At 42.8% G+C, this 26,298-nt stretch overlaps 1 protein-coding gene across 3 annotated transcripts in view; it reads left to right on the forward strand.

Moving 5' to 3' along the window:
• Positions 1–3,793: 3,793 nt before the first annotated feature.
• LOC127580720 (AMP deaminase 2-like) overlaps positions 3,794–26,298 on the forward strand; it is a 126,596-nt gene continuing 104,091 nt past the window's right edge. For 2 of the 3 annotated variants that reach the window (XM_052034493.1, XM_052034494.1), the window contains exon 1: positions 23,873–24,229. In XM_052034493.1, coding sequence (XP_051890453.1) covers positions 24,145–24,229 — 85 coding nt within the window. In that variant the 5' untranslated portion in view covers positions 23,873–24,144. Of the gene's footprint in view, positions 3,926–23,872; positions 24,230–26,298 lie in introns of those variants that run through there. The other variant, XM_052034495.1, reaches the window with a different exon arrangement.

Consider the following 26,298-nt stretch of genomic DNA (forward strand, 5'->3'; position numbering starts at 1 on the left):
TCAGTCCCTTTCCCTGCTCTTCACCCCTGGCCCTACAGACCATTTTCCCTCCACAATTCCATCCAAGTTCCTCATGTAAGCTCTGCTTGACTCTGTTTCCACCAGCCCACAGGCAGAATGTTCCAGATCACCGCATATTATTTTTCCTTACATCCTATCCACCCCTTTGCATCTTTTGCCTAAAACTTGGCTCATCTCCAGACCTTGAAGCATCTGCTAATGGCAACAGCTTTGAAAGGGAGAATAGTGACACTCCTCTGAGCCCCTGCCGACCCTGTGATCTCAGTCTCCAAGGCCGATGTTAGAGTATCCTTCAAGTGGGTGAACCCACGGAAAGCGTCTGGCCCAGACAAAGTACTTGGCCAAGTGTTGAAGATCTCAACAGACCAACCAGCTGGCGTGTTCAAGGACATCTTCAGCCTCTCATTTCTCCGGTTTGAGGTTCCCATCTGCTTTGAAAGAGCATACATTTTACCAGTGCCCAAGAAGGGCACGGTGAGCTGCCTCAATGACTACCATCTGATAGCACTTACATCAACCGTAATGAAGTGCTTCGAGAGGTTGGTTATGGCGCAAATCAACTCCAGCCTCAGAAATAACCTGGATCCCCTTCAATTTGCTATTCGCCACAACAGGCACAGCAGATGCTACTTCACTGCTTTTCCACAGTTGTAGATCATCTGGACAATAGGCTGCTGTTCATCGACTACAGCTCAGTGTTCAACGCTATCATCCCCTCCAAACTTATCACCAAGCTCCAAGACCTGGGCCGCTTGTACCTCCCTTTGCAACTGGATCCCTGACTTCCTCATTGACAGACCTCATTCAGTACAGATCGGTAACAACATCTCGTTGTCTTGGTGTAGCAGACGGCATAATCAAAGACCCCACCCACCCGGGACATTCTCTCTTCTCTCCTTTTCCATCGGGTAGAAGATACAGGAGCCTGAGGGCACGTACCACCAGACTTAAGGACAGCTTCTACCCCACTGTGATAAGACTATTGAACGGTTCCCTTATACATTGAGATGGACTCTGACCTCACGATCTACCTTGTTGTGACCTTGCACCTTATTGCACTGCACTTTCTCTGTGGCTCTGACACTTTACTCTGTACTGTTTTTACCTGTACTACCTCAATGCACTTTGTACTAACTCAATGTAACTGCACTGTGCAATGAATCGACCTGTACGATCAGTTTGTAAGACAAGCTTTTCACTGTACCTCGGTACAAGTGACAATAATAAACCAATACCAATCTCCTCCTCACTGATCATCGATGCAGGTGTTACACAAGGCTTTGTACTTAGCCCCCTGCTCTTCCATCTTTACACCCACCGCTGTGTGGCTAAGCATAGCTCCAATACCATTGATAAATTTGCTGACGACACCACTGTTGTTGGCTGAATCATGGGTGGTGATGAGTGAGATCAGACAGGTGTTTTACACAGACACACATTAGAGCAGGAGTGTAATATTTACTAAATAATCAAGTTTGGATTAGTCCTGCTCCACTAAAATTTACAGGCACAGTAGTGTAGCGATTAGCGTAACGCTATTGCAGTGCCAGCGACCCGGGTCGAATTCCAGCCGCTGTCTTCAAGGAGTTTGTACGTTCTCCCCGTGTGTCTGCGCGGGTTTCCTCCGGGTGCTCCGGTTTCCTCCCACATTCCAAAGACGTACGGGTTAGGAAGTTGTGCGCATGCTATGTTGGCGCTGGAAGCGTGGCGACACTTATGAGCTGGCCCCAGAACACTCTACGCAAAAGATGCATTTCACTGCGTGTTTCAATGTACATGTGACTAAAGATATCTTATCTTATGAGTGATTCCAAACTCCTCCTTAGAAAATAACTCATAACTGAGTGACCATGAACACCTGGATGAGTGGTGTCACAATAACAATCTCACTCTTAACATCAACAAGAGCAAGGAACTAGTTGTTGACTTCAGAAAGGGGAAGTCAGGAGACCACATGCTAGTTCTCATTGGTGGGTCAGAGATGGAGAGAGTCAACAGCTTCAGATTCCTGGGTGTTAACATCTCAGATGTCCTGGGTCCAGAACATAGATGTAATCACAAAGAATGTGCACTGGTGCCTTTACTTAGAAGCTTAAGGAGGTTTGGCATGACACCAAACACTTGGACAAACTTCTACAGATGCACTGTTGAAAGTATCCTGACTGGTTGCATCGTGGCCTGGTACAGCAATTCTAACACACAGGAATGCAAGAGGCAGCAGAGAGTAGTGGACACAGCCCAGTCCATCATGGGCACAGCCCTCCCCACCACTGACAGCATCCACAGGAAGCGCTGCCTCAAGAAGGCAGCATCTATCATCAAGGATCCCCACCATCCAAATCATGTCCTCTTCTCGCTGCTACCGTCAGGCAGGAGGTACAAAAGCCTTAAATGCCACAGTGCCAGGGTTCAGTAACAGCTACTTTCCTAAAACCATCAGGTTCTTGATCTGACCTGCACAACTCTAACCCTACCTCAGCTCAGAACTCTACAGACCACCTTTGCACTACCATAGACTTGCATCTGGTGTCTTTTTTTTGCACTATTTTGTGTTTGCACACTTTTTTCTCTCTCTTCACTGTCTTGTGTAATTTATATATGATTTGTATGCTGTGTGTTTTCTGTACCTACATGCCCGTGATGTTGCTGCAAGGAAATGTTTTCATTGCTCCTATACCTCACCGTACTTCTGCACATGACAGTAAACTCTGCCCAGGACCACAAGAAACTGCAGAGTTGTGGACACCAGCCTCCCCTCCTTGGACTCTGTCTTTACTTCTCACTGCCTTGGCGAAGCAGCCAGCGTAATCAAAGACCCCACCCACTCTTCTCTCCTTTTCCATCGGGTAGAAGATACAGGAGTCTGAGGGCACGTACCACCAGACTTAAGGACAGCTTCTACCTCACTGTGATAAGACTATTGAATAGTTCCCTTATACAACGAGATGGACTCTGAACTGACGATCTACCTTGTTGTGACCTTTCACCTTATTGCACTGCACTTTCTCTGTAGCTGTGACACTTTGTACTGTTATTGTTTTTACCTGTACTACAACAATACACTATGTACTAACCCAATGTAACTGCACTGTGTAATGAATTGACCTGTACGATCGGTATGCAAGACAAGTTTTTCACTGTACCTCAGTACGTGACAATAATAAACCAATACCAATACCAAACTCGACTTGAACTTCTTATCCTACATAAACCTTGCACGTCTCAAATCTAGCTCCTCCTTCTTCATTGGAAGAACAACATCCCAGCTTCTTCAGTCCAACCTTAGAGTTGGAATCCATGGACTATTGCGAGGATCTTGCTACTTTGATCCAAAAGTCTGTGTGTGGGAAGTTTACGTCGCAACAAACTCCCTCTTCTGTGTGTGTGTGTGTGTGTGTGTGTGTGTGTGTGTGTGTGTGTGTGAGAGAGAGAGAGAGAGAGAGAGAGAGAGTGAGTGTGAGTGAGAGAAAGTGATCTGACTATTGTAACAGTAATGAATTCGTTACCTGTTTCTTTTATTTGCCTTTCAGCTCACTATCTCCGGTTACAGTGACTTATTTTGCCGTTGTCCATTCTAATGGGGCGGAGTGTTTTGTCAATATATTTCCCAGACAATTTTTTTTGGCTTAGCGGAAGAGAAAGCAAGCGTTGCAAACTGCGTAAACCCAGCGCCGCACTTCCGAGCAGAGTGTCTTTCCGCTGGAGTTTGCCTGCGATCCCTCCGGTCGCCGGCACCGTTTCACAGGCGTCTCCTCGTTGCTTCGCACAGTCCCGACGTTAAAAGCGTGGCGTCTGGTGGTTCTAATTGATCGGCGGTAATAAAGGTTCCTGGAGGTTCCCTTCTCTGCCAGTGTCAACTTTTTCATCCGGCTGGAGTTTGAAGAAGTTTCCACCATGTCTACCAGTGAGTGAAACATCTGAAAGTTGTGTATCCCACCGCCGTATGTGAAACACGGTCACTCAGCTATGAGTTATTTTCTAAGGGGGATTTTGGAGCCATTTGTAAACGTTAGTGATGTAGGACTGATCCGAAGTTTATTTTGTATACTCTTTGTGTGTGTGTGTGAGAGAGAGAGAAAGAAAAACACCTGCCTGATTTCACGGTAATTGACATATTTGGAGGAGGATTTCTCAAAAGAATGTGGCGCCTCTCTTAATGAAGGCTTCAAAATGTTTATATATCCACCAAGACTCTCTAAGCCAACACTGTGGACTCAGAGAGTGACGCAAATCCTGTGGTCAGCTTCTTCATCAAAGAAATTCCACCATTAGACCAGAAGAGGGGATATTGACTGATGATTGCACAAAGTTCAATTCCAGCAGTTCCTCAAAAAAAATTCTTAAAAATTCATCCGTAATTGCACTTGCAGGCATAAGAAAATGCGGATGTTGAAATCTAAAGCAACATACAAGATGCTGGAGGGACTCAGCGGGTCAGGTAGGATCTGTGGAGGGAAATGGACAGTTGATGTTTGGGGTCTGGAAGGGTCTCGGCCCAAAACGTCGACTGTCCATTCACCCCCCACAGATGCTGCCTGACCCATTGAGTTCCTCCAGCATCTTGTTTGTTGGTCCTAATTGCTCTTGATTGGGTATTGATGAGCTGCCACCTCGAACTGTTGCAATCTTTGTGGAGCAGATCTCCCACAGCTCTGCTGGGAGGGAATTCCAGCGATGATGAATAATGGTGATCTATTTACAAATTAATCTGCGTCAGGCAGAGACGTGTTGAAGCCATGATTCGATTAGCCGTGTGTTATCAAATAGCAGAACAATCTTGAAGGGTTGAATGGCCTACTCCTGCTTCTATTTATTATGAAATGAGAAGGGTTAATTGAATGGGAACATAGTCATGTGACGATAATAAAGTTCAAGTTACTTTATTGTTATTCACCCATGACTAATATAAAAACAGAGGAACAAAATGTCGTTTCCCCCCCAGACTCTCACAACAGGGGACATACATAAAACAGAAGGCATACAATAAACGCAGACAAAAAAATTGTGCAAGTACAAATAGTACAAAAAACGGTATATACAGAATACAAATTTAGTGCAGAGTTAGTGCAAAACCAAGTTGGTCGAAGAAAATACAGAACTCAGTGTTGCACTAATTGTATAAACATTTTCTTCAGCAGCCAAAGTTCTTAGTAAGTAATAACAAAGTTCTCAGTAACAAACCAATAGCAGTGTGGGCATTGTGTTGGCGAGTACACGTGTAAGAAAATGTTCCTCAGCCTTATCCCCTCCCATGCATGCAAGGATGCAAATTTATCCACGTTCACAAGAGCACTACAGAATTTCACCCTGCCTTTCATTGCTCAGAGACAAATCGGGCACTGGAATTATGATGAACGATTACACAGGCTTGAGTTGTTTTCTTTGGAATAGAGGAAGCTGAGGGAAAATTTCATTGCAACGTATAAAATTAAGAGGGGCCAAGAGAGGATAGGAAGAACCTATTTCTCTTTGCAGAGATATCAATCACCATAGGCCATGGAGTTAGATGGGAGGTTTTTTTTCACCCGGAGGATAGTTTAAGTCAGGGACTCACTACCTGAATTTAATTTAGAAAATGTTGGAACTCCCAGCAGGTCAGACGGCATTTGTGGAAAGAGAAACAGAGGTAACATTACAGATTAAGCATTCCTTTCCAAGCTCTTTTATTTCACATTTCCAACACCTGCAGGTCTTTGATTTTCACTCAGCCCTTGAAAGGTGCTGGAGGGAGAAGCCCTTATCATATTTAAAAAGCATTAGGATGCCCACTGACTGGCTGGAGCCTCCAAGGACTGATTTCAGGAATTTTGGTAGAATACTCTTTTGCTGCGGACTTTGAGACGATGGGGTGAATGGCTGCCTTTTCTCGTCAGTCATCACTGAAGTGAAATTGTGAGGCAGGGAAGCAGTGAGTCCTGCCTCACACCTCCAGCAATTCAGGTTTGATCCTCATCTCCAGTGCCAGAACAGAACACTTACAGCACAGTACAGGCCCTTCAGCCCACAATGTTGTGCCGACATTTTATCCTGCTATATCTAACCCTTCCCTCCCACATAGCCCCCTGTTTTTCTATCGTTCATGTGTCTATCTAAGTGTCTCTTAAATGTTCCTAATGTATCTGCCCCCACAACCTCTGCCGGCAGTGTGTTCCACGCACCCACCACTCTGTGTTTAAAAAAAAACTTACCTCTGACATCCCCCTTATACCTTGTTCCAATCACCTTAAAATTACATCCCCTCATGTTAGCCATTGTCGCCCTGGGAAAAAGTCTCTGACTGTCCACTCGATCTATGCCTCAGATGCTGTCAGTATGGGATTTGCACATTTGCCCTGTGACCACATGAATTTCATCTAGAAGCTCCAGTTTCCTCCTACATCCCAAAAGGTGTGCTGGTAGCTTAACTGGCCATAGTAATTTTCCTCTTTGTGTACTTAGGTAACAAGGAACCACTGGGGGCATGATGGGCAGCCCAGAGAAAAAAGTCTGCAGGGAAAATAAGAGCGGGATGGGTTGCTTTGATGAGAACTGACCTGGACTTCAGGGTCAAAATCATCACATTCTGTGTTGTAATATGTGGAAATTGGCTCTGCAGTTGCAGATGGGATCAAATCTGGTCCACATGCTGTGACCCATGTATTCTTGACCCACTGGTTGGGGAAAAGTGGGTGGATTTATGAAATGGATAATACAACCTTGTATGTAGACATGCAAAAGCCTGAAAGCATGCATCACCAGGCTCAAGGACAGCTTCTGTCCTGTGGTTATAAGACTATTGAACTGTCTCCTAAGATGGACTCTTGACCTCACAATCTACCCTGCCATGGCCTTGTACCTTATTGTGTATCTGGACTGCACTTTCTCTGCAACTGTAACACTATATTTTGCATTCTGTTATTGCTTTCTCCTTGTACTACCTCGATGTTCTGATGTTTTGAAATGATCTGTATGGATGGTATGCAAAACTAGGTTTTTCACTGTACCTCAGTGCATGTGACAATAATAAACCGATTACCAATTGTTTACCTATGATGATAGTTTTCCAAATAAAATAATCTCAGCATTTGGCCCTATCTTAAATTACTGATTATCTCCTGATCTTGATAGCAGTGTTAGTTGTTTGTGTACCATGCAGGTGAATCATGTTATCCAGGCAAAATGCAGGGTGAAGTTTGTTCACTTGGAAGGAACATGAAAGTGCAGTGTGCATTGTGGCCAATAGATGGAGTCAGACGATCTTTGAATAGAATATCTTTAGTAAATGATAGTCGTCTTAATATGCATTGGAGATCCAAAGTATGTACGGGGATGTAAAAACACCGTTCATTGATCCAGCTTTTGAGTGAAGCATTGTCTGCTCTGCCAAGTGGAAGTAAAAGATTCCATGGCACCTTTAGAAAAGTGGTGAACCTCTGGAATTCTCTGCCCCAGAGAGTTGTGGAGGCCAGCTCGTTAAAAGTACTTAAAGCGGAGGTGGATTTATTTTTGAAAGATCAGGGGATTGAGGGCTGTGGGGATCTGGCACAGAGAAGGCCTGGGGTAGATCAACCGGAAACATTTTGAATAGCGGGCAGGCCTGCTCCTATTTTCTTGTGTTCTGAAGAAGAAATGTGTTATATCTGGTGTCAACTGTGCACCCGTAGTGGAGGGAATGAATATTTGGGCCGGTCAATGAGATGACTTTGTCCTGACTGGTCTTGAACTCTGAGAGTGTTGATGAATCTGCACTCATCCAGGCAAGGGGAGAGTATTCTGTCCTGCTTCTAAGTTGTGCTTTGTAGCTGGTTGAAAAGTTTTGGGGAGTCAGGAGGTCACAAGAAATCCAGCCTCTGTCACCACGATATTAATACGGCTGGATCATTTTGAGTTCCTAACTAAATATTGACCCCCAGGAAGTGGATGGCAGGGGACTTATGGTAATCATGTTGCTACCTCACTGTTTTGGATACGTCAGGTACCACACCTAGCATCAGCTTTTACAGTCTTCATTGACCAAGGTCGGTCCCTTGGCCTGATGGTAATGGTAGAGTGAGGGATAAGTTACAGACTGGCAGAATTCATTTTTACAACTGCTGATGATCTGTTTATGATCAATCCCATGCAGCATAATGGTAGAGCCACCTAACACAATGGAAGTAATCCTTGGTGGGGATGATTGCTACATGTGCTGTGTGGTGGGTCACTTCTATCTGTTCTGTTATTGACTGAAGTATTTGCAATGGATAGGTGGATGAGAACAAAGTCAAAAAGTCAAATAGGGTTTATCCCAGGTGTTCATTTATTACCACCTGTCACAGACTCTGCCTGACAGCTTAGTCAGCCCATTCCCGATGATGGGCGTTGAACTCCACCCAGAGTACATTTCTGGACTCTTGCTGCTGTCAGCACTTCTACCAAGTAGCGTTCAACGCAGGGGAGCACTGATTCAGTCAGAGAAGGACAACAGGTGGCATTCAGGAGGATTCCTTGCTTGTGTTTGACAATACCACAAGACTTCATTGGGTCCATGATCAATACTGAGGAGTTCCATTCCTTCCCAACTGTTTACCACTGCTGGTGGACCTATTCAACTGGGTGACCAAATGCACTCAAGGATTGATGGGAGATCTTTGGATGTTGATTGAAAAGTATCATTCTTTGAGTACAATTGTGCCCGACTATTCTCTTGACTGGTCTGTTAGGCAGCTTTATCAGCTTGGAAATCATTCCCAGACGTTCATGAGAAGGAGTTTGCAAATCTATTGGGTTAAGTGACATTGTTGTGTTTGAATTCCACACATAGGTTGATGCTAAGTGGTTCATCCAGATTTATTTTTATTTTGTTCAGTCATTTTGGTTTGATACCACTGGCTTACTTGGCCATTGTGGTTAAGCATCAACCACTTTGTTCTGGGTCTGGAAGTCACGTAGAGGACACCGTACAAAAAAGGATGGGAGAATTCCTTCCCTGAAGGATAATAGTGAACAAGATAGGTTTTTATAACAGACAAATAATTTCAAGACCACCACAATTGACACTAGATTTAAAAAAAATATCAAGATGGATTAATTATCTGAATTAAGTTTGCCCAGCAGCTGTGGTGAGATTTTAGGCTCCAGAGGCTAAATTTAGGCTTCTGAACCTGTTAAACCAATCAATGATTTTTTTTCTTAAAATTGCTGAGTGCTGTTTCAGAGAATGAGCACCAGGACTTCATGCCAGGAAAAGCAAATAGATTGCCTAACTAATGGGAGGAAGATCGCAACCAGAATGCAACAGTACTTTGTGTGCTGCATGTTTTCCTCGGTTTATTTGATGTTTTGGAGTTTGTATTGTTGTGTTGGAGTGACATTTTACTCCTACTAACTGAGTTGCAATCTCCACAAAGTGGTTGTCTGGAGGTGCTGAGCATAGTTGATATATTCTAAGTGCAGAGAATTCAGAACTCGTGCTTCGTTTTAGGACAGGCTGGAGATTTAAATGTGTTTCCTCTGCTTCTTTTCTATTTTTCCCCTGTGTTACAGGTGTGCCTTGTACCATATTTCCCTTAACTCTCTCTCAGCACATTTGCTAATGAATTCCTTGGCCTTTCATTGTTCAATTCCACCTTCAGAAGGATGGTCATTCTGAGTCACCTCATTTGTGCCACCATCGTAGACTCTCTCTACCTTTTATTTTGGCTTTGTAATTCATTAGTTTCTTCCAACTGTGTTGTAGCTCCAACAGTTGGGGAACTGCCAGTATGAATTCCACCCAACCTCCCACATTACTGAGACTTTGCCAGCTCAGGCATACAAATTACATTCTGCATTGCTCATCATTGCTAATTCTCCTTGGCCTCTTTGGTGTCTTGATTACTCACTCTTCACTTTGTGTCTAATCTTTGTGGCAATGTTGTCACTTAGTTCTGCTCTTAGCTGCCACATTATAAACTGCAAATCAACTTCCACTCCAATATACTCAGTCCATCATTGATTCTAGTCCTCTCCACAATTTCATGCTTCCTCTTGACGACATCAAGTAACACAAGAAAGGTTAGCTTTCAAATGTAGGTGGTACCTTCCTTATCGAAGGTTAAGAAGGCATATGGTGTGCTGGCCTTCATTAGCCAGGGGATTGAGCTCAAGAGCCGAGAGATAATGTTGCAGCTCTGTAAGACTCTAGTTAGACCACACTTGGAATATTGTGTTCAGTTCTGGTTGCCGCATGATTGGAAGGATGTGGACGCTTTGGAGAGGGTGCAGAGGAGATTTACCAGGATTCTGCCTGGATTGGAGAACGTGTCTTATGAGGACAGGTTGAGCGAGCTAGGGCTTTTCTTTTTGGAGCGGCAAAAGGATGAGAGGTGGCTTGATAGATTATGAGAGGCATAGACAGAGTGGACAGCCAGCACCTTTTCCCCAAGGCGGTAATGGCCAATACTAGAGGTCACCCTTTTAAGGTGCGTGGAGGAGATACCAGAGGTAGGTTTATTTTTACACAGAGTGATGAGTGCCTGGAATGTACTGCCGGGGGTGGTGGTAGGGGCCGATACGATATGGTCATTTAAGAGACTCTTAGATAGGCACATGGATGAAAGAGGGTTATAAGATATCGTTATTAGTCACATGTACATCGAAACACACAGTGAAATGCATCTTTTGCGTGGAGTGTTCTGGGGGCAGCCCGCAAGTGTCACTGGACTTCCGGTGCCAACATAGCATGCCCACAACTTCCTAACCCGTACGTCTTTGGAATGTGGGAGGAAACCGGAGCACCCGGAGGAAACCCACGCAGACATGGGAAGAATGTACAAACTCCTTACAGACAGCGGGCGAAAATGAACCCGGGTCTCTGGCACTATAATAGCGTTATGCTAACTGCTACACTACTGTGCTTGGTGTTATGGGAGGTGAAGTAAAGAAGGGCATAGGTTGAACGTGGATAAGCTTTGTTAGTCAGCACAATATTGTGGGCCAAAGGGCCTGTACAGTGCTGTACTATTCTATTTTAACAGTATATCTGAGCTGAAGCTAACATCAGCCAAACTGAAGTAATCTTTTTGGTTCCCACCAAAAAGGTTGGTGAGACCACACCTGGAAATATTGTACACAGTTCTGGTCGCCATATTATAGGAAGGATGTGATGAGGATAGAGAAAGTTCAGAAAAGATTCACAGCAATGTTGCTAGGACTGAAGGGCTTGAGTTGTAAGGAAGACTGGATAAGCTGGGACTGTTTTCCCTGGAGTGAAGGAGGTGAGGGGTTGACTGTATAGAGGCGTATAAAGTCATGAGGGGCATGGATAAGGTCCATGGATGTGGTCACAGTCTTTTTCCCTGGGTAGAAGAGTCTAAAACTAGAGGGCATAGGTTTAGGGTGAGACACGCAAGATTTGGGGACATGAGAGGCAAGTTTTTCCACACACAGGGTGGTGGGTATATGGAACGAACTGTCAGAGGAAGTGGTAGAGGTGGGTACAATTACAACATTTAAAAGACCTTTGGACAAGTTCATGGATAGGAAAGGTTTAGAGGGATTTGGGCCAAATGCAGGCAAATGGGATTAGCTTAGGAAGGCACGTTGGTTGGCATGGATGAGTTGGGCCGAAGGGTCTGGTTTCCATGCTGTATAACTCTATGACTCTAATATGTATCATTCACCTACCCACCCACCCACCTACCTACCACAGACTGATGTGAGAGGGTGTAAGAAAAACCTTGCCATTTTGCAAGCCACCCACACCCTGCAGGTTATGGGTGTTTTAGTGAATTCAGTCTTTTTTAAAGAAAAACACTCTCATTAAATCAGCAAAACTTGAAACCTTAAGCACAGTACACTGTAATTAGAGAGAGCTTCTGTGATGCTGCATCTCCCTGACTTGTATAATTAAACCACTGCTTCAAACTAAATTTTTCCTTCCCAAACTCTAAAGTGTCAGGGGAAAATAATATATGTATATGTGCTGTTGACAATACTAAAAACGTTTTTCACCTGTGACTTTTCAGGAAAATTGTGGAAAATTACACAAATCTGTAAAAGGAGCAAGTTAATGTTTTGAGTGCATTAGACCTCAATGATTCAGAAACGAGACAACCACTGCTAGCATTGCTAACATTGATCTGTTTTTACTTTGAATATCCACCACTGACACATAGTCAGAGCTGGTGCTTCGGCCCACGGAATCTATGCTAACAATTATGCCTATCTAGAACTAATCCCACTTGCCTGTATTAATTCCATATCCCACTACGCCTTGCTCATTCAAATACCTGTGCAGATGCCTCTGAAATGTTGTTACCATTCCTGCCTCCTCTTCTGGTAGTTCATCACAGATACCAACTATTCTGTGTGAAAAATTTACCCCTCAGATCCCTTTTAAACCTTCTCCCACTCACCTTAGACCTGTGCCCTCTAGTTTTCAGCACACCTGCCATGGGAAACGGACTCTGGCTATCTACCCGATTATGCCTCTCATGATTTTATATAGAAAATGCATAGAAAAACTACAGCACAATTCAGGCCTCTCTACAATGTCACCTCTCAGCCTCCTTTGCTCCAGGGCCCACAGACCCAGTGTATTCAATCACTCCTTAAAACTCATGCCCTCCAATCCAGACAGCAGACTTGTGAATCTTTTCTGCATCCTCTCTAGCTTAATCACATCTTCGAATTGCAGTGGGTCGAGAAAACCTCGCAATTCGCCTACTGCCAAAACAGGTCTACAGTGGACACAATCTCCCTGGCCCTATACTCATCTCTGGAGCATCTGGACAGTAAAGGCAACTACATTAGACTATTGTTTATTGACTACAGCTCCACCTTTAATACTATAATTCCAAGTAAACTCATCACCAAACTCCGAGACCTGGGACTCAAACCTCCCTTTGCAACTGGATCCTTGACTTCCTGATTAACAGACTGCCATCAGTGAGGATAGGCAGCAACACCTCCAGCACGATTATTCTCAACACTGGTGCCCCACAAGGCTGCGTCCTCAGCCTTCTACTCTACTCCCTATACACTCATGACTGCGTGGGTAGATTCTGCTCTGACTTCATCTACAAGTTTGCAGATGATACCACCGTAGTGGGCCGTATCTCAAATAATGATGAGTCAGAGTACAGGAAGGAGATAGTGAGCTTAGTGACATGGTGTCATGACAGCAACCTTTCCCTCAATGTCAGCAGAACAAAAGAGCTGGTCTTTGACTTCAGGAAGTGGGGGGAATTGTACACAAGCTCCTGTCTACATCAATGGTGCTGAGGTCGAGAGGGTTGAGTGCTCCAGGTTCCTAGGAGTGAACATCACCATTAACCCGTCCTGGTCCAATCATGCAGATGCTACAGCCAAGAAAGCTCAATAGTGCCTCTACTTCCTCAGGAGGCTAAATTTGGCATGTCCCCTTTGACAGTGACCAACTTTTATCGATGCACCATAGAAAGCATCCTATCTGGATGCATCACGGCTTGGTATGGCAACTGCTCTGACTGTGACTGCAAGAAACTAGAGAGTTGTGGACACAGCTCAGCACATCATGGAAACCAGCCTCCCCTCCATGGACTCTGTCAATACTTCTCGCTGCCTCGGTAAAGCAGCCAGCATAATCAAAGACCCTACCCACCTAGGACATCCTCTCTTCTCCCCTCCCCCATCAGTCAGTAGATACAAAAGCCTGAAAGCACGTACCACCAGACTTGGACAGTTTCTATCCCATTGTTATAAGACTATTTTGCCTTGCGCTACTTCAATGCCCTGTAATAAATTGGAATTGGTTTATTATTGTCACTTGTACTAAGGTACAGTTTAAAAAAAACTTGTCTTGCATACCATTCATATAGATTAATTCATTACACAGTGCATTGAGGTAGTACAAGGTAAAGCAATACAGAATGCAGAGTAAAGTGTCACAGCTGCAGATAAAGTGCAGTGCAGGTGGACAATAAACTGCAAGGTCATAATGAGGTAGATTGTGAGGTCAAGAGTCCAACTGATCGTACTAGGGAACCATTCAATAGTCTCAAATAATGAGGGCCCTGCCCTCATTAATCCTCGTCGTCACCTCTTAATAACAACTCAGATTCGTGAGACACAACTTCCTAAAAATCAAAGCCATGCTGATTGTCCCTAATCAATCCTTGTCTTTCCAAATACAAATAAATCCTGTCTCTCAGAATCCCTTCAAGTAACTTTCCCACCACTGATGTAAGGCCCAGTCTATAGTTCCCCATCTTATCCCTGCTGCTCTTCTTAAATAAAGGCACAACATTAGCCATCCACTAGTCTTCTGGTACCTGACCTGCGGCTATTGAAGATACAAAAATCTCTGCCAGGGCCCCAGCAATCTCCTCCCTTGCTTCCCATAACATTCTAGGATACATCTGGTCAGGTCCCAGGGATTTATCCATCTTTAGGTGTTTCAAGACCTCCAACACCAACTCCTTTGTAATGTTGATATTGCTCCAGGATATCACTGTTCCTTCCCCCTGAACTCGCTAGCTTCAGAGTTCTTCTCCACAGTAAATAAGGACCAGAAGTATTCATTGAAGACTTTGCCCATTTCTCTTGACTCCACACATGAATTACCACACCGATCATTCAGAGGACCTATTATCTCCATACCTACCTTCTTACTCTTAACATTCTTGCAGAATCTTTCAGGATTCTCCTTTATCTTATTTGCCAGGGATATCTTATGGCACATTTTTGCCCACCTAATTTCCTCCTTAAATGTACTCACTCTTACATTCCTTATACTCAAGGTACTTGCTTGATCCCAACTGCCTAAACCTTTCATATGCCTCCTTTTTCCTGACCAGATCCCAATGTTCCTCATTCCCTAATCTTGCCAACTTTTTGCTCTTCAATCTCACAGGAAACCTCTGGCCCTGAGCTCTTCCTATCTCACTTTTAAGAGTCTCCCATTTCCGGATATCCCTTTAATTGCAAACAGCTTCTCCCAATCAATTTGTGAAACTTCCTGTCTTATGCCATTGAATTTAGCCTTCCCCCAATTTAGGATTTTTAACAAAAGACCAGTCCTATCTTTTTCAATGACTAACTTGAAACTAATAGAATTATAGTCACTGGTCACAAAGTGCTTCCCTGCTGAAACATCAACCAATTGCCCAGCCTCATTTCCTAGGAGGAAGTAAAGTGTAGTCCCTTCTTTAGTAGGGCCATCTACATACTGCTTCAGAAAATTTCCCTGGACACACTTAACAAATTTTATTTATACATCCAATCCTTTAGCACCAAGTCTGTCCCAGTCAATGTTAGGGAAGTTAAAATTGCCCACCGTTACAACCACATTATTCCTACATCTATCTGTAATTTCCCTACACATATATTCCTCTAATTCCCACTGACTATTGGTGGGCCTATAGTACACTCCCAAAGGGATCACCATTTTGTATTTCTAAGTTCTGCCCATCTGGCCTCGTTGGACCCTCCCCCTGGGATATCCTCTCTAAGTACTGTTGTGATGTTCCCCCTAATCAATCGTGCAAATCCCCCTTCTCTCTTACCTCTATCAAACTGGAAGCATCAGTACCCTGGAACATCTGAGCTGTTTTTTTCTTTGACTCCTTATTTAATATTCTTGAAATCAGAGTAATAGTTACAGCACCTTGTATACATTAACGTTATTAGACAGGTTACCAATTTCTTGTTTCAACTTTCTAACTTTTAATATTTAGACATATTAGTTATTCTTTTGTTTGTCTTGATCAGGCCACTATCAACTAGGATTTCTTCTCATCGTCATCAATCTATTTTCTCTGATAAAACAAACACAAATTTTCATGGATGCAGGAAATCTGAGGTAAAACCAAATGTTGTCAGCACTCAGCTCGCATCTGTGGGAAGAGGAACAATTTGTGTTCTTGGTTGATGGGAGCTATTTCTGTCTTTGCATAGCAAATCTAAAATGGGGCAATGGTGCTGGTTCATCAGTTGATCTCATTGCCGTTACAGAGAAATGTAGAAAATTGGAGGAGTAGGCCTTTCGGCTGATCGTCCACTTCAGTAGCCTGTTCCTACCTTCTCCCCATATCACTTGATCCCTCTAGTATTAAGACATGTACATATAACCTTCTTGAATATATTTAATGACTTGTCTTGCACTGCCTTATGTGGCAGAGAATTCCACAGGTTCATCACCTAATGAATGAAGAAATTTTTCCTGATCTTGGTTCCAAATAGCATGCTCTGTTATCCCAACGCTGTGACCCCTGCATTGTGGCTTTTGGGTAATGGAAATTTGCCCTATGGAATTCATAACTTGCTACCCAAACATTTGATACAGGAAATAAAATCTGCCCTCATGGAATTTATGAGGAAAAAAAGTAAATAAATACAAAACTTACTTTTTTCAACTCGCGTTTCTTGACACATGAGCAGATAATGCAGCTTTGCGTTACAATGTGGACTATTTTCTATGAACACAAACCCTCAAAGCAGAAGGTTGTCTACATCGTCTGTCTTGTCCTATTAGGATTTTATAGGTTTCTTTGAGATCCCTTCTCGTTTTTCTGAACTCCAGTGAATGTTGGCCTGATTGTCTCAATCTCCCCCTCTTATGTCAATCCTGCTATCATAGAATTCAGTCTAGTAAACCTTCACTTCATTCTCTCCTTCCTCAGAGGCCGAAATTGCATACAAAACTCCATATGGAGTCTCACCAAAGCCCTGTACAGCTGCAGCAAGCCATCGCTGCTCCTGTACTCAAATCCTGTTACAGTAAAGGCCAACATACTACCCATTGACCTTTCTAACTGCTTGCTGCACCTAACCACTTGATTTTTAAGTTGCTGCACCCAAATGCCTGCTGTTGGGGTAGCATAGGGAAACCACTAAGTTTCTTATGCAACAAACAATCTGCTGGAGGAACTCAGTGGGTTGAGCAGCATCAATCGACGGGGGGGGGGGGGGGTTAGGAATTGTCAATGTTTTGAGTTGAAGATACCAGCATCTGCAGTCTCTTGTGTCTCCAGCTAAGTTTCTGACAGTTGTTCGGGATATCATTATGCACATCAGTGGCTGAAAACATGATTCCCCTTGATTGAAGAAACCCTCACTGTCCCCTTCTTATAATTGAGCATCATGGATGACTAAAGACCATTTGGCCGAGATACAATAAAATCACCCTGCACATGGGAAACTTTACCCTAAGATTAATCAGCAATTACAGAAGGGAAGTGGAAGAAATGTGAGGGTTGTGTAAACATTTGATATGTAAGCACAGCAGCAGTTGTTCAATGCAAGTGGATCATGTTCTTGCAACCCATGTTCTTTTCAGAAGCTGCTTTTGATTTTGTTGACATAATACAGAAGTTATATTTAAACAAGTTTAAGATGGACTACTTGCATCAGTGTCTGTTTTTGTTTTCAAGGTTTTCCATTTGATGGAATGAATCTTGCAGCTTTTCTCAAATAATGTCTAATAATGATTGAGAAGCTCAAATGTGAAGATTCGCCTGTAACTGACTACATATTTTTCAAATGAAAGATGCTATTTTGAAACTGTTGCCAATGACTGAAGTGGAAAGGGTACCTTTTAAAACATGCTCATAAGTTTGATGAATGATACAAATAAACCCCCCAAAGATTCTCTTGGAAGTAGAGCTTTTCTGCTGTGTTGGACTCAAAAAAAAAAAAAAAATTTAGCCCCTTTGAGTTTGTTCCATTATTTGACAATCTGGTTGATATATGACTCAACCAGTGCAGTACTGAGGAAGTGTTAAATTGGAGGTGCTGTTTTTCAGTTGATGTTAAACTAAGGCCTTATTTTCCCCCCTCAGGTTTCAACACCACTATTTGCAGATCTGTGAGGAGTTCTTCCCAAAGCTTTAGCTGATTAACAGCATAATATAAAATATTATCTGTGTATCATATTGCTGTTTGCATGCAAATTAGCTGCTGCATATCCTTTCGTGCAAGATTATGCTCGATATAGTAGTTACTTGGTTGTAAATTGTGTTGGAATATCCCAAGGCTGTGAAAGGAACAAAGTAAATCTGTGCTCCTTTTTTAATGTGGCTGATTTTGGGTTTAGCAGCTATCCGATCAAATTGCCTATATTCTAGGGAGAGTGCAAATGATCTGAATCAGTGAAAATGCCACAGGCATCACTTTACAAAAACCTCACAGCTGCACTTGGTTTAGTGCAGCATTTTCAACTTTGGTACAATTGCACATTGATTCAATAGCAGAACTGCATTCATTGGAAGTGGCTGGAATGTAAATAGGGTTGTGACTGTTAATAACTAGAAACATCAGTGAGTGTTGAGCTGTTATTCACTGATGTTTCTAGTTATTATCAGTCACAACCGTATTTACATTCACTGCTACTTATAGGAATAACAAAGAGAGATTAATGCTCCACTTTCTTGCAATGAGCTCATAGCATTTTTGTTGTTTCAATTAACATGGCGAGTGAATTGAGAAACTGCGGATTTTCATTATCTGAAGGCTAATCCCACAAGTGTGTTCCACTTAATTCAGTTAATATTGGCAATTACTAACATAGAGTGGACAATCCTGAATCATTGCTGGCTGTCAACAATGTGGAAATAAAGGGATAAATAAACTATTACTTTGAATGAGACAATAGCAGATAAAGAGCCAATACTGCTCTGGTTTTGCTGTCAGATTAGATAAATTCAGCAGATTCATTTATATAGGTGGAATTATATTTATAGGTATCGCGTTCTATAAAAAGTCAGATTTTTTTCTAAAATGGGACTTTAGTAGAGGCAAGAGAAACTACCTCTTCAATAGAGCATGAAGGCTTCAATAGCACCATGGGGGATGAACAAATGATGTAAAATCAACTAGTACATGAAAGTTTGACATAATTTGAATCCTGTAATTACATCAACATTATATAATGAACATGTACGAGAGAGTGTTGTTGAGCTCCCTGGCACCTGGCTGAATCTGTTTCTAACCTTGATGTCATGTTTGACCAGAGACAAGTTTTGAGCCAGACATCCAGGATATCACTCCTAGAGTCAAGAGTCATACAGCCCAGAACACGCCCTTTGGCCCAACATGTTCATGGCGACTAAGATGCCGATTGATTCAGGCCCCCTAATTCCATCTATGTGGCATCACCATTGCCTCAGCTAGTGAAAACCTTATCCATGCCTTTGTTATCTCTGTTCACTATTCCAGCACACTTTGGCCTGGATTCCCTTGTTCTACTCTTGATAAAAAAATAAAGGATATCCAAAACTTAGTTGCCCTTATCCCAACTCACACCGTCCAGTTTGTCCATCACCTCTCTGCTGACTTAAAACAATGTCTCAGTTTTAAAATCCTCATCCCTCCCCTCCACTCCCTAACTCTTTAATCTGCTGTGTCCTCTGCATCCCTCCAGTTGTGAGCGCTTGACCATCCTAGAATTTAATTGCTCCATCAACTGCCAGAGGTCTTCAGCTCTGGACTTTCCTCCCGAATCTCTCCTCTCTTCATCTACTCACTAAAAGCTAAATCAAAATTTTGGTCATTTGCCCAGCATGACCCTGTCAGATTTTGTTCGATTAGATTCCTTTAAAAGCCTTGCAGTCTTTTCCTATGTAATTTGAAGTTAGTGTTGCAAAAGGAAATAGAAAATAATGGATTTTTTATGCGAAAGGACAGGAATTGTTTTAGTTTCAAAGTATTTATGCAAATTGTGTAGAAATTGAACCACCTGATGAACAGTTATGATCTCGCCCATCTTTGCTATGTGTACTAGAAGGTATTATCACTCAAGTCTTGTCATCCTCTGGGGAAATAAAGCACCAGGATGAAGTGAGCTTTTCCTCTGCAGGCTTTACAAATTTATGCTGCTTTCTGTAAAGGAATACATAAAAATGAAATGTTCTATTCATGATTAAAAAAAACTCATCAGGAACAGTATGTGGTTGGTTTAGCATTCTTCTCCCCAGTTTGCGCAGATAGCATAAAAAGTGTGGATTGGAGAAATATATATATTTAAAGAAATGAGTTTGCCCTCAATTGAAGCAAATGAATCATCAAAAAAAGTCTTTGAACAATGGGTTGCAGCAAGATTATATAGCAAATTCACATTGGCTCAATCTATTCCCATAGCAACATTGTCAGAGTAATTAGCAAAAGGGGAACTGATCAGGTCTGTATGGCTTAATTTGTGTGTGTAATAGGCATTTTTATTGATGTGAATTACCGATTTTTTTTTTTCCCTCATTCCCTACATTTAGCATTAACAGGGCAAGAGGCTGGTGCTGTGGTTTCAGATTCTTGTAATGGCTGAATTGAACGAGAATGGTCTGCTATTCTGCCTCTGAAAAGATGATGAAACTCTTCATATACAACAAAATACTGTGTAGTTATGGCAGGCATTTTGTTACATAATTAGATGGATACTTATTTTGTCTTGTCACAGAATAATAGAACAATGAAAAGGTCCATCCCTAAATAAACTGCTGGGATCTCATAGGGCAGTTAAGTGTCTAGCATGTTGCTCTAGGATTAGTCACATGAAAACCAGACTGGATAAAGATGATACATTTCCTCTAAAGGATATGAACAAACAAGGTTTGTTTTATAATATTCTATTGGTTTTTATTTTTTTTACATTAACCGTTCAGAATTCCCCAGCTGCCACGGTTGGTTTTGAATCGTCTCCAGAGATTTTGTTCAGGGCTCTGAATTCTGGTTCACTAACTTAGCCATGATACTGTCATTCCCAGTTAAGGAAAAAATGTTGACTAGGACACCAGAATTTCACGTTCTTCAACAATAACTCCACTTGTACCAGTGCATGGAGCCTGGATTTCATACTTCAGCATTTTCAGCAGAGTCATTTTAGGCATAAGCCCTACAGTACCGCCCTGGAGTAGCAATCAAGAGCACAAAATACTCAACAGTTGTCATTTTCTATTTTGTTTTAAAGATGAATGCTGTTGCCCTTATTACTAGATTTGAATTAAAATGGAGGACCTTTACAGCTCTTCAAACCCAAGGGAGATTTCTTGAGGACAAAGCTTATTCAAGGGCTGAAGCAATGTAGTCAAACTTGCTGGAGGATATTGAGGAACACTAAAATATTCTGGGTTCTTGCCCTTTTTGCTTTGTTCATTATCAATAAATGAGATGTTGCTTTTATATTACAGATCTTTCCCCCAACACCAAGCATTATCAAAACAGTCAATTCTGCAAGTCAAAAATGGCCACAATGTATTTTCCCCAAAACAACAAAACTTACTTCATTTCAAATTATAATTTATTGTCCATGAAAACATTGGATATAAAATCTTTTAAGTTTTAAGGTCTTAATTCATTAATCACCACTGTCAATGATCTCAATTCCTCAACTATTTATATAACCATGCAGTAATAGACTTCTGCTGAACTGCATATTTCAATGATAATGTAACCACTGAATAATTAAAATGATGTTGTTTATAATAAATTGTGAGCTTGCTTACTCACCAGGACTGACATTTTTGTCCTGTGTTGCAGAACTTATCAACAGGTTTTTTTGTGGTATATTTTATATTTTTCATTATATAACTATCATCATACTTTGCATTGTCATACCTAGAGTACTTCTCAAAAAACTGTTCAGTCTATCATCCTGCCTTTCCTTCTATCACTAATAATTAATTGCATGAAAGAAACTGATCATTCTGATGACAACACAGCTGTTCCCTTTCATAAATATCTAAAATGATCGTTATTGTTAACTATTCATTTGGCTGAGTGATTATAAATCTAATTATAAGTAATAATTTTCTTACATTACAGTGATGATTACAAAGTTGTTTGGCACATCTTGTCATAAATGATCCAATAACAGATGCAAGTTTTCTTGTGGTGTTTTGGAAGTTAACTGAGGCCCCTCATGTTCCCTCATGAGGAAGCAAAGTTTCTGGAGCTTTATTTCTAAAACAGGGAGTTATTCCGGGTGCCCTGGTCAATATTTATTTTACAAGATATTTATCACCTAAAATAAATGACTGACTTTATTGTCCATTTGTTGCCTGCACTGAGGAGGCAGTAAAAAGTTAGCCACATTGGTGGTTCTTAAGTTACATATAGGCCAGATCTGATGAGAATCAGAGTTTTCCTTCCCTGAAGGACATTATGACAATACAGCAGATTCATGGTTGCAGTTGCCGAGGAGGGTATTTTTCTTTTAATTCTACATTCAATGATTTAAATTCCACACATGTCATGGTGGGAGTCAAACTCGTGCCTCTCGATCTGGAACTAGTGCCCAAAACTCTATAGCTGCTGCTTCAGTAACTTATCACTCTACTATTGCATAGTGGTTCTGCAGTCATCATTGTGATACAAGGTCCTTTGTGAATAATCTGGCTGCTCTGTTTACTACATTACAAGTGACAACATTTCCGAAGTGTGTCATTGGCAAGGTGCTTTGGGATGTCCTGAAGGGGATGAAAATGACAATATACCTATGCAAGTCTTCCTTTTGATAATTTGAATGAGAGAATGATTAGATCTTCTGGTTACTGGTGTGCCAAGTTATCTCCATCTTTTTCATCGCCCTTGCATTCACTGGTCTATATTGTGTTACAAGTATATTTCTGGCATGGGATCTGTTTGCCAAAGTACATAATACAGAAGGGTTTCTAAAACAGTGTTAGGAATGCTTGTCATGTTTACTCAGCAAGGGTTTATTTTTAAATTGGGTATTTAAGGAATTACACAAGTGAATAAAGCCCTGAGAACAGAGTCAGATCTGTAACTTGCAATCGGTGTATTCTTCTAGAGACTTTTTCCTGTCTGTCTGAACCGGCAGAGTTTGGATCTTCAAGTTGCTTCTTAGAGATTCAATTATCTCTTTTTGAAGTTGGACCTGCAAGTTTCTGTTTATTTTATTCTAACCCTGCCAGTCTCCCTCTGTGGCCTTGAGGGTGAGGGAGCGTCGCCAATCTCTCCTGCTGACCTTGTGGGTGAGGGTTTTGCAGTCAGCCTTTTCCTCTCCATCTGTCCCTGTAGGTGAGGTGTCGTCGCCAGTCTCTCTCCCTCTGTCTCTGTGGGTGAGGTCTCGTCACCAGTCTCTCTATTGTGGGCAAGGTCATGTTGCCAGTCTCCCCTTGTCCCTGTGGGTGTGGTCTTGCCATCAGCCTGTGTCCCTGTGCGTGAGGGCTACGCAATCAGTCTCTTGCTCCTTCGGTCCTTGTGTGAACTCTCACTGCCCATCTCTTCCTCTCTCCCTGTATCTGGGGAGGGCTCACTCCCAACCTCTTTCCCCCTTGCCTTGGGTTTGCCCCCCAGCCTCTCCCCATCCCTGGGGGCGAGGGCTCACTCAGTTTCTCTGTCCCTAGTTGTAAGGGTTCACTCCCAGTCTCCCTGTCCCCAGTCTCTTCCTGGGGTGGGCTCACTTCCAGTCTCTCCCCTTGTCCCTAGGGACGAGTTGTTGTCACCAGTCTCTCCATCTCACTCTCCCCCTCTGGGTGAAGGTTCATCTCCCCCCCCCCCCCTCCCCATCCCTTGGGGGCAAGGGCTCACTCCCAGTCTGTCCCCAGTTGTGAGGGTTCACTCCGAGTCTACCTGGCCCCAGTCTCTCCCCCTGTCTCTGGGGTGGGCTCTGTCCCCAGTCTCTCTCCTCTGTCCCTGAGGTGGGCTCAGTCCCCTAGTCTCTCCCCCCGTCCCTGGGGTGGGCTCTGTCCCCGGCCTCTCTCCCTGTCCCTGGGGACGAGTTGTTGTCACCAGTCTCTCCATCTCACTCTCCCCCCCTCTGGGTGAGGGTGCTCCCCATCCCTGGGGGCGAGGGCTCACTCTCAATCTCCCCGTCGCCAGTCTCCCCCTCTGTCCCTGGGGGAGGGAGCTTGGCACCTGCCTCCCCCCGCCCGTCCCCGTGCGTGAGGCGCGGCCGCCAGTACCTGCAGCCCCCCGATGAGGCGGTGGCGGTGGCTCCGGCCGGCGCTGGGCCCGTTGCTAGGGGCAGCGGGCCTGCGGCCTGCCCTCGGGAGGCCGAGCCTGCGCCTCTCCCGCGCCGCCGGCCCGGCCGTTGGGCCGCCTGCGCGAGTGGCGCCGGGCGCCTGCGCGGTGGCGGAGCGGAGTGGCTCCTCGCCGTGGCGGTGGGGCGATCCGCGTCAAAGAGGAGCATCCTCCTCCTCCTCCTCCTCCTCCTGCTCGCAGTCGGAGGGATCCTCAGCTGGAGACGAGATGTCAGACCCCATCCCCATCAGAGCCAAGAAACTGCGGCCCAGACTCCACGGCAGGAGCAGCCTGCAGAGCGCCGAGCCCGTGGGTGAGTCCCTCAGCTTAAGGTCAAGTTTCAGCACTCAACTAATCCCTTATCTAAACTGGAGGATGCGAGAAAAACAAACCGCTGCAGTGGCCGACCTTTTGCTCAACACTTCTCTGTTTCCTGAATTTGATATTTAGCCCAGTGCCTTTTAAAAGTAGCTTTATTGTTGTTCTTAGGATTGGGAGACCCGTTTCCTTTCAGATCATTCGTGATGCTGATTGCAGTAGGAGTGTGGACCAAAGGGGGATATTAGTCCACAATTAATGATATGTGGCATCTATGCTTAAGAAGATCTGAGGCAACTGCTCTCAAATTAAAAGTCTTCAGCCTAAAATTAGAGATGCAAGACACTAGTCCAAAAGTACACATCAAACGTAGATTTACTCTGATATTGAAGATCTAAAGCTTGCCCAGACCATAATTAAAGCTGTAATGTGTGTTTGATCTGTAATAGAAATGATGCAAGGCATTTTCCTTTTTTCCTGGTGCACTTAGTTAGATGCTTATCATTTATTTGCAATACTGGTTGCATGTTGGTGCATTTTTAACCAATTGCTTGATCTACTGTTCAAATGTGTTCCTGTTAGTGCTGTAATTAATTTTAATTTGAGATTGATGAGCTTAAACAGTATCAACTCTAAAGCATTTTGTGAAAGCCATTATGAATATTGTAGAAGTGCCGCATTTATGTATTATATACAATACTGATTCTTAGTGTCACTCACATTGTGCTTCTATACCAGATCTATTAAACTATTTAAAATAGATCTTCACATCTGCTGGTTGTAGTAAAGCTTAAAGTAATACCTTATTCACAAAATGCAAAATGAATTACTTTAATAAGGAATATTAATGTGGATTTAAATAAATTGGCAATTTGGTTTTTGTTTGATTTTTTTTAATATAAACTGCTGTAACAGTAGACAAATCGGAGAGAATAACAGAATTACTGTTATTGTTTTGGTCAATGACCTTGCATCAGAATTGACCAGGTCATTCAAAGTGATTTACACTCCTCCCCATTCTGGTGTATTCCCAATTGCTAGATTGCATTTACTTAAACAATAACTTGCATTTGTGTAGGTCTGAAAGCAAGCCCGTGGTGTTTTGACAAATCATGTTTGACAGTCAAGACAGGTGAGCAAAATCGATGGTAGATTTTAAAGGATGCTCTGAAAGATGAGAAAGGCAGAGAGATTTGAAGGAATTCTGGTGCTTGACGATTAGGAAGGGAATTAGGCCCCTAACTTGGAGAAGCTTGGAGATATTGGAGGGTTATGGGGTTGTAAATAGATTAGAAATTTAATTTTAAAAGTAACATTTTTCATTAGTAATCGAGACTGATTAAGCTTTTTTAAAACTACAAGAATTGTATTGCAGAATTTGGATCTGTTCAGATGTGTATGGAAAATTAAATTTGCACACAACATACAAAAATGAGAATGTTAAGTGATAAGAATGTAGAGATATTTTGACACGTCATTTTTTAATGGAAGTGGCTTGTTGAAACAAAGTAGTCACTCAAAAAAACATGAGTTAAGGTAAATGTCAGTAGGCTGTTCATTTAACCTTCAGAGCTGAGCAACCTCCTTTTCCCACCCCTCCCACCCCCCCAAGACTTACATCTCCAACAGAAGTCACTATGATCAGTGATTAGGTACAGGAATTCTGGTAGAATATTCTGCTCTACACCCATTATAGAAGTTGCTCCTAGCACTACCTTAGCCAAAAGATTTGTTGACTCCACATGAACTTGAATCTGACCCTTTAACCTTTCTTGTCCATGTCCAGTAGCATCCAATTAGGACTGCCTTTTGGAGCACAAGTTCAGCTCTGATGAAAGTCATTTTGAAATGACCAGAAATGCTACTCAGTCTGATTTTTGGCATATTGCAAGGACTGCTAAATGGGGAGAAACCTTAGCATTTTGTGAAAGACCATAAACCATCTTACTCTGGCTGGTTTTGATGCGACATCAGAATTTTTGCAGGCTGCTTACAAACAGACTTTGTGTTGAAAAATAATGTAGTGTGGCCGGTTTTCACATATCAGAAACTTCTTCATTTGTT

This window comes from Pristis pectinata, chromosome 20 (assembly GCF_009764475.1).
Source record: "Pristis pectinata isolate sPriPec2 chromosome 20, sPriPec2.1.pri, whole genome shotgun sequence".
Classification (NCBI taxonomy): domain Eukaryota; kingdom Metazoa; phylum Chordata; class Chondrichthyes; order Rhinopristiformes; family Pristidae; genus Pristis; species Pristis pectinata.